The sequence below is a fragment of the Nannospalax galili genome, unplaced genomic scaffold (genome assembly GCF_000622305.1).
Source record: "Nannospalax galili isolate Female #2095 unplaced genomic scaffold, S.galili_v1.0 scaffold45, whole genome shotgun sequence".
Taxonomy (NCBI): Eukaryota; Metazoa; Chordata; class Mammalia; order Rodentia; family Spalacidae; genus Nannospalax; species Nannospalax galili.
In genome coordinates this window covers 5,090,880-5,099,861 of record NW_008355775.1, presented here as the reverse complement: position 1 = coordinate 5,099,861, position 8,982 = coordinate 5,090,880, and the positions used below count along the sequence as shown (strand labels likewise).

At 36.7% G+C, this 8,982-nt stretch overlaps 1 protein-coding gene across 3 annotated transcripts in view; it reads left to right on the top strand.

Moving 5' to 3' along the window:
- The window catches only part of Zfyve16 (zinc finger FYVE-type containing 16), a 57,129-nt gene that overhangs the window by 31,851 nt on the left and 16,296 nt on the right, over window positions 1-8,982 (top strand). For 2 of the 3 annotated variants that reach the window (XM_008853322.3, XM_029556203.1), the window contains 4 exons: window positions 1,200-1,424; window positions 5,498-5,580; window positions 7,169-7,273; window positions 7,995-8,142. In XM_008853322.3, the coding sequence (XP_008851544.1) occupies window positions 1,200-1,424; window positions 5,498-5,580; window positions 7,169-7,273; window positions 7,995-8,142 (561 nt within the window). The remainder of the gene's footprint in view (window positions 1-1,199; window positions 1,425-5,497; window positions 5,581-7,168; window positions 7,274-7,994; window positions 8,143-8,982) is intronic. The other variant, XM_029556204.1, reaches the window with a different exon arrangement.

The window sequence follows — 8,982 nt, the reverse complement described above, 5'->3', positions numbered from 1 at the left end:
TTGTATGCTTTTATTGCTCAAGATTCTTCAGATAAATATTGGTTCTTCTCAACCAATGGATTGCATGGCTTGGGACAGGCAGAGATTATTATTCTATTGTTGTGTTTGCCAAATGAAGATACAGTTCCTAAGGACATCTTCAGACTATTCATCACCATATATAAGGATGCTTTAAAAGGTATACTGGGCTTTTGGGGTTTTGTTTGTCTGTTTGTTTGAGATAGGGTCTCCCTATAGCCCCAGCTGGCCTGGAACTCCCTATGAAGACTAGACTGGCCTGGATTTCCCAGAGGCTGCCTCCTGAGTGATGGGATTAAAGGTGTATACTACCCTACTGGGCCCATACAGTTTTATTTTGAACTGTTCAGACTAGGATTTATATAAACTAGCTAAGGGCATTTTGGCTATTGGCTATGCCAATTGTACTAAAGATTCATTTTGTGAAGAGATTGGTGGTTTCTTAAAAGAACTTAATCATCTATTTCCTTAAGTCTAAAATTTTGTTAATTTCTGTACATAAGTTTTTTAAAAATGGAAAATGGAAATACCGCTGGGCGTGGTGGTGCATGCCTTTAATCCCAGCACTCGGGAGGCAGAGGCAGGCCGATCTCTGTGAGTTCAAGGCCAGCCTGGTCTACATAGTGAGTTCCAGGACAGCTGGGGCTACAGGGAGACCCTGTCTCAAAAAAGACCAAAAACAACAACAACAACAAAAAAAATGGAAATACCATTGCCTCCTTGATTTTTTTTTTTAATGTATCAATTTACTTTTATTGTTTGTACTATATTGAGGGGACATGATAATTTTTCTTTTGGTCATACATGAAGGAGAAAATAATTAAAGGCATCCATAACTGTAAACATTTTCATTTTTGTTCATAGTCCCCACCATAGTCTCCAGGAGTAACTCAGCCCAGTGCACACATGGTGTTCACTAGACTCTTCTTCTCTTTTCATCCTTCCTCCTTTTCCTCTTTCCATCCTCCTCTTCATCCTCTGTGTGTGTGTGTGTTGCTAGGAATTGAACCTAGGCCCTGATGCATTCTTGAGATACAGTGTTCTACTAATGAGCTGTATCTTCAGTTCATATAAGTGTCTCTTTAAGAGTAGAAATATGAAAAAATTTTAACATTGGGACATTCAAATTCAAAATATGTAACAACCTAAAATCTTTTTATTAATAATAATTTTATTTCTAGGAAAATACATAGAAAACTTGGACAATATTACCTTTACTGAGAGTTTTCTCAATAGCAAGGATCATGGAGGATTCCTGTTCATTACACCTACTTTTCAGAAACTTGATGATCTCCCATTACCAAGGAATCCTTTTCTTTGTGGAATTCTCATCCAGAAATTGGAGATTCCTTGGGCTAAGGTTTTTCCTATGCGTTTAATGTTGAGATTAGGTGCAGAATATAAAGGTAAGTTTGAGAATAATAAGATATCCTTTAAGTCAAACATACTGAAGATAAAGTAAATTCTTACCAGATTAATGGAATTACCTTTGATTTGGTGTACTTTTAAATTTCCTAGAAAACTCTGTTCGTCAACTAACTTTGTTCAAAGTTGGTGTGTCATGAACTCTCTGAATATTCATAAATAATGAACTCTCTGAATGTTCATAAATAATAGCATTTAACCATATGATTTAAAATTTATCATTCATATTATTTTTGAGTCAGGGTCTCATGTAACCCAGGCTGCCCTCACTCAAACTCACTATGAAGCCGATAATGACCTTGAACTCCTGCTTCCACCTCCCAATTGCTGGTATTACATGTACCACTATGCTTGACTAATTTTCTTTTTTCAATTTCAAAACAAAGCAAACCAAAAACACTGTTCATAGGATCACTTTTGCTAAAGCTTTCTTAAAACCATGCATTACTGAGAGTTTTTTTTTAATTGACAAGATATTAAGAAAGCAAATTAGTATCTCTCAACTTGTATCTTAAATCCAAATGATTTTTAGACTTTTAGTAATTTACACCTACTTGCTGATTATAATCAAGGATTAACTATTTTTAGAGAAAGTAGTTTAGAGATAGTGGTTGCCATTTTTCTAAATTTTTGTTTTTGTTTTTGAGACGGTCTCCCCATAGCCCCAGCCAGCCTGGAACTCACTATGTAGACCAGGCTGACCTTGATCTTACAGAGATCCACCTATCTCTGCCTCTTAAATGCTAGGATTAAAAACATGCCTCACCATGCCTGGCTTACATTTAATTTAAATTCTTTTTATTTTTGTATTCCTAATTTTGACTACTCAAAAGTAATATGGACTGTATCACTTAGGTATATATGTTTACAAGCCTACTTTTTTTGTTTTTTTTGTTTTTTTTTTTTTTTTGGTCTTTTTGAGACTGAGTCTCCCTGTAGCCCCAGCTGTCCTGGAACTCACTATGTAGATCAGGCTGGCCTTGAACTCACAGAGATCCGCCTGCCTCTGCCTCCCAAGAGCTGGGATTAAAGGTGTGGCCTACCACGCCCTGCGCAAGCCTACTTTTAACAACAGCTGAATATTCTAAAGCGGTTATAATAGTCAGATTTTTGTCTTCATTTGTTTTTTGAGATAAGGTCTCACTATGTACCCCTGCCTGGCCTAGGATTCACTATGTTAACCAAGTTGGCCTGGAACTCAAGAGATCTGCCTGCCTCTGCCTCTCAAGTGCTGGGATTAAAGCTATGTGCCACCACACCCAGCAGGTCAGATTTTTGTGTGTGGTCATTTCTGTAATTTCAAAACTGTTTCTAATGTCAAACTTTTAAATTCTCTCTATATCTTTACCCCAACTTAAAAAAAAAGTAGTATTTGTTGTACCTGCAGCATATTATATCTAACAGAGTCTACTACATATATAATTCTAACTAATGTGATAGGAATCACCTTGGAGAAAAATAAAAGTCATTTCTGTTTCAGAATGGGTAACAAGTGAAAGTTTAAGTACTGTTTTAGACAAACTCTGAGTTTGATGGTAAATGTTCCTTATTATTTAAGACTTATGGGAGCTGGAGAGATGACTCAGTGCTTAAGAACACTGACTGTTCTTACAGAAGACCTGGGTTCGAATCCCAGCACCACATGGCAGCTAACAACCGTAACTCCGGTTCCAGGGGATCCGAAAGCCTTTTCTGTCCACCACAGCCATTGTACAACACAGGTGCACTTACATGCAGGCATAACACTCATACACATAAAATAAAAATAATAAAATATTTTTTAAAAAAAGACTTAAATATCTGATTCTATTTTTAAAAATTAATAAACGGGCCAGAGAGATGGCTCAGCATTTAAAAGCACTGACTGCTCTTGCAGAGGACCCACATTTGAATCTAAGCACCCACATGGCAGCTAACAGTTGTCCATAACTCCAGTTCCAGGGGATCTGACACCCTCTTCTGACCTCCATGGGCACTGTATGACACCAGTGCTCTTACATACATGCAGGCAGTGTACTTATACACATAAAATAAAAATAAACTACTTAGAAAATATTTTTTTTAAAAACCCAAAATACCAAAAATTGAACTTTTATCTCAGATTCTGTTTTGTATAAATTCTAAGAACTTTTGGCATTTTATTCTGAGCCAGTGTTTTCCTCCATTCAGCCAAATACTTTGTTTCTGAGGAAGACTGGGGCAATACACTAATCAACTGTCAATCACTATGGAGCATATAATCTGTAATTGTGGCACTAATTTGGACAGTAGCAACTAAAAATAATATGATTAGTTTTCTTACAGTAAAAGTTAGAAACATGAGCAACATGAGGAAATCCTCAAAAGATCACAGAGGTTGAAATAGCAAAGCTTTGACAGCTGTTTAGTGGTGGTGAGGGGAAGCCATAGATGGAAATTAGTCTCAGTTTTTTACATTATATTCTACTAGATTTTTAGATTCATACTTGAAATTAAAGGCCCTCATGGCTACTTAGATATGACTTGAGATTTGTTTGGAATGTACACGTGGAAAGTTAATGACAAGTCCCAAGTTAAAGACTAGAAGTTGACTGTCTTAGATCAGAAGTTTTCAGATGGGTATGGTTTATACTTCCATGTTGAGACCACCTGGTTAGAAATCATTAATATTATATAGGTTTTCTTAAAACACTTTGTAACACTGATAGTATGCTATTCCAAGTAATAATGTGTTTTAGAATAGTCTTTTAAGTAAAATTACCTGTAACAATTTGAAAAGGATGACCTCACTCATAAAAGATAAGGTAAAAAGTCAGCAAGTCCATTAATCATGTTCTTTATCATTTTAATTTGTTCTAACAATAGTTGTATTTTACCAGTTTAGACCCTCTGTCTTCCAAATAACTTAGGTACCCTTTTAAAAATTGCAAAATACTTTTCTACGAGGAAGGTTGTGGTTGCTTTGACTTAAGTTTTTAAAAATTAGATAATGTCAGGCTGGGTGTGGTGGTGTACACCTTTAATCCCAGCACTCAGGAGGCAGGGGCAGGCGGATCTCTGTGAGTTCAAGGCCGGCCTGGTCTATATAGTGAGTTCCAGGACAGCTAGAGCTACAGAGAGACCCTGTCTCAGAAAAAAAAAAAAAAAAAAATTAAAAATAATGTCAGGTATATGGTGTTTTCGTAGAAGTTTAAGGAAGAATGTTTATATAACAGATATTAGAAAGATTAGTTTATCTCAAAAGCTGAGAGCTGAATGTTAAATGTGTCAACTTTTTATCTTAGTCTTTGGCTGCTTTAGGGTACTGCTGTGTTACCAGCAAGGCATCATCATCTAGTGTTCTGTGTTTATAGTACCCTAAAGAGAAAGTAGACATGTGGCAAGCTCCTTGCCTGTTCCCTTTTTTGCACTGGCTTCTTTGACTCTTTATGTTCTTTTTGTCATCATGATCCAAGAACCATAAAAGTTTATTACCATTCATGAATTAATACAACTGAATATTAAATGTAAAATGGCTTTAAAGTCTTTAATTCTTGGGCTGGAGTTATATAGTTCAGTGGTAGGGTGCTTTCCTAGCATGTGCAAGGCCCTGGGTTCAATCCCCCTATCACAAAAGGAAAGAAACAAAAGCCAAAAGTGTCAGGTCTTTAATTCTCTTTAAATTATCAAAGTTTCTTTTTTTAAAGGATCTAAGCAATTACCACAGTTTTTATCTCCAAGAATTATGTAGAAACATGTATAATGCAAGCATGAATTGCTTTGGAATCAGAAAAGCCAGTTACAGATCATTTTCAGAAATTGAGTAGAAAGCTTGTTAATCTGTATCTTAACTTTCTCATCTTTAAATAGGTATAGACACCTTTACTCATCAGATTGTCACTAGATTTAAATAAAATAGTATATATAAAATTCCCAGTTCAGTGTGGCATCCAATAGATGCATATAGGCATCTTTTACTTTTTCTTAAGAGCTGACTGATGATGTTTATGTGTACTGTTTGTTTGGAAAATGAAAAAGTAGTAAACTTGGGACTTTTTGTTGTTGCTAGTAACGAATTCTTCTTTCTTACGTACAGCGTATCCCACTCCTCTAACAAGTGTCAGAGGCCGAAAACCACTTTTTGGAGAAATAGGCCACACTATTATGAATTTACTTGTTGTAAGTAACTGAACTATTAAGGTATTTTTGTTGTTTTTTTTAAATTTTTTACTTAGTAAATTTCACCTATAGTTTTCAAACTTGATTTGACATACTTGGCATTTGAAGGTTCATTTATAATAAATACTGATTCACTTATTATTGAACTCTCCCTCTTTATCTCTTTTTTAGAACAAGTATCTCCTTATCTATGTGTTCCTAGTTCTGATTGCCTTTTGATTATCTCTGCTGTAGTTCTTAACATAGTGAGGTAATATGAGACTTTTGCACACAGCTCTGAGTTGTTGAGCTTTAGTAAGAGTGTTAGTAAATTTAATCAGCTTTGTAATTTTGAGCAAACTTGGCCTTAGTGTCCTCTTTTGTAATAGGAATGGATAGATTAGGTGATATCTGAGGTTCCCTTCAACCCATGATTTTTAAAATAATTTTATATTTACTTGTTACCATAGGAAAATATTTACTAGACCTACTTTGATCTATCCATGTCTGGCTTAAAGACTGTGCCAGTCAATTTTCTCTTACTATGACAAAATATATGAGATAATTAACTTGAAAGGAGAAAAGTTTTATTATAGCTCATTGCTTCAGAGATTTTAGTCTGTGGTCACTTGGCCCTGTGGGTTTGAGCCTGTGGCAGCAGCATGAGGGAGCACTTAATGGAGGAAGCCACTCACCTCATAGTGAGTGGGAAGCAAAGAAAGAAACAGGAAGGGCCAGAATCATAATGTCCTCTGCAAGGACGTTCCACAGTTTCCCAATAGCTCCACAGGATGCAAACGAGTCTGTAAAGAAAAAAAACCTGTTCTATTTTGGGAGATCAGTAACAGGAAAGAAGAAATGTCTTCAAATATTGTAGACTTCTTTTTTGAGAATACTTTTTTTGTTAAAATAATTATTTTTATTTTAGTTGTATGCCTGTATGAACGTATGTGCACCTTGTGCATGCAGTGCCCGCAGAGGCCAGAAGAAGGGGTTGGAGCCTCTGGAACTGGAGTTATGGATGGTTGTTAGCTGCCATGTGGGTGCTGGATATTGAACCTGGGTACCTTGCAAGAACAGCTAGTTCTCTTAACCACTGAGCCATATCTTCAGCTCCTCTGAGAATATTCTTTATTAGCTTTGTGGAGTAGTTGGAAGAATTAGAGGGGTTTTTTTTGTTGTTTGTTTTGGTTTTTGAGGAGCGGTTTGGTGGTTTTTATAAATTATGATTTATTTTTATTTTATCAGTGTTTGTCAGCCTGTATGTAAGTGCAGCAGGTGCATGCAGTTTTCACAAAGGCCAGAAGAGGGCATCAGATTCCCTTGGAACTGGAATTACAGATGGTTTTTAGCCACCATGTGGGTGCTGGGAACTGAATCCCTAGCCTCTGTAAGAGCCGCCAGTGCTCTTAAGCACTGAGCCATTTCTTCAGCTCCTGAGGAGAGGTTATTTGCTTTGTTTTTAAATGGGATACTGGCTTTCTGGATGGCGTTTTGATAGGACTGTGTCAGAAATCTTAAAATGATACACACTGATGAAAGTATTTAATGGATGGGTAAAATGTTCATGAATTAATTTATGGAACCGTACTCATTTTTATTTATGTAGGATCTTCGAAATTACCAGTATACCTTGCATAATATAGATCAGCTGTTGATTCATATGGAAATGGGAAAAAGCTGTATAAAAATACCTCGGAAAAAATACAGTGATGTAAGTATAATTGCTTTATCCAGATTTTAAAGACTAGTTGAACAGCAGAGTTCCTTAGACTGTGTAAAAAAAAATTTTTCTTTTTGGTCTTTTTGAAATGGAGTCTCCCTGTAGCCTCAGTTGACCTGGAACTTGGTATGTAGAACAGGCTGGCCTCTATGAGATCCACCTGCCTCTGCCTCCAGAGTGTTGGGATTAAAGGCATGCACTACCATGTCCACTGACTGTATAAAATTTTTTTGTTTTGACTGAAAATATCTAATACATAATGTTTTTAAATCTTTAGATTTGGTAATAAAGAATGTTTAGGGGCTGGAAAGATGGCTCAGTGGTTAAGAGCACTGATTTCTCTTTCAGAGGACCCGGGTTCAAGTCCCAGCACTCACATGGTGGCTAACAACTGTCCATAACTGCAGTTCCAGGGGATCTGATGTCCTCTTTGAACCTCTGTGGGCATTGCATAACACGGATGGACTTACACACACATATATACACCTAAAAAATAAAAATAAAAGGAAGAAATGTTTAATTCAGTTTTTTCTTTTTTTCCTTATTGTTTTGTCTATTAATGAGGCGATTTTTATTTTATTTTTATCACATTTGCAAGGAGTTGTGTAGACCAACACTTGACAATTATGAAGTTAATCAGAAATGTGACTCCTAAAATAGGCATAAAATGTAAAAAAAAATCTTTTCCGAACAAATGGTGTTTTTCTTCCAGGTAATGAAGGTAATAAACTCTTCTAATGAGCATGTCATCAGCATTGGCGCTAGTTTCAGTTTAGAAGCAGATTCTCATCTAGTATGTGTACAGAGTGATGGAGCTTATCAAACCCAGGCCAACAGCGCCACTGGCCAGCCGAGAAAAGGTAACTTAGAAAGCCCTTCAGTTCATAGAGTTCACTCCAAAAGAGAAAGAGGTAGGCGTGTTTTACTGAATTGATTCTAGAACATCAACTAAAATTTCAGCTGCATGAACAGCAGATTGAAAAAAATTGCCAGTAGTTTGTTTCTCTTTGGCTTTGTTAGACTTGAAGATCTGGTCGGCTGTCCTCTAGCCACCTTCATTGGTTTCTCTCTGGAAAGAAGTTCTTCACATTTGTTTGGTCTCTGTTCAGCTCCTTTTAATTGGGGGAGCACAGGGCGGCAAGGTGAAGAATGAGTTACAAACTGAAGAGAATGAGTTACAAACTGAAGTGTCTAGGGTTGGAGGAATGAGCAGCAGCTGTGAGACTGTACACTTGGCTCTGCCGCTGTCATTCCCAAGCTCTTGTGGTAAAAACTGGATAGATTCAGTTAAGTGAAAGTAAGAGTCTCATAAAATTAACACATTATTATAGAATACATATTTCAAGTTTTTCCTCCAATTTAAAGGTAATGTATACCCATTTATGGTAAGATTGGAAAATGCGTTTTGAAAAACAGTGAAAGAAAGAGTGGGAAGATTAGGACACTTTTTGCTCCTTGCCCTCCTAGGTCGATTAGTTCCCAGGGATCATGAGCATCTCGCAAAATGTCCTGTAATGGTGGTGGGTCATCTGACCTCTTGATCAAGGAGGCCAAGGAGACCCCACCAGATGGACTTGAACCAGTGTCCAGTCTATAAAGAGGAGGGTCAACACAGAGAAATCATTTCCTCCATGCTTCCAAGAGAAGCCAACAATGGTTGAGCAGGACATTTGACTTATCTTCACGTAGATGGAACTGGT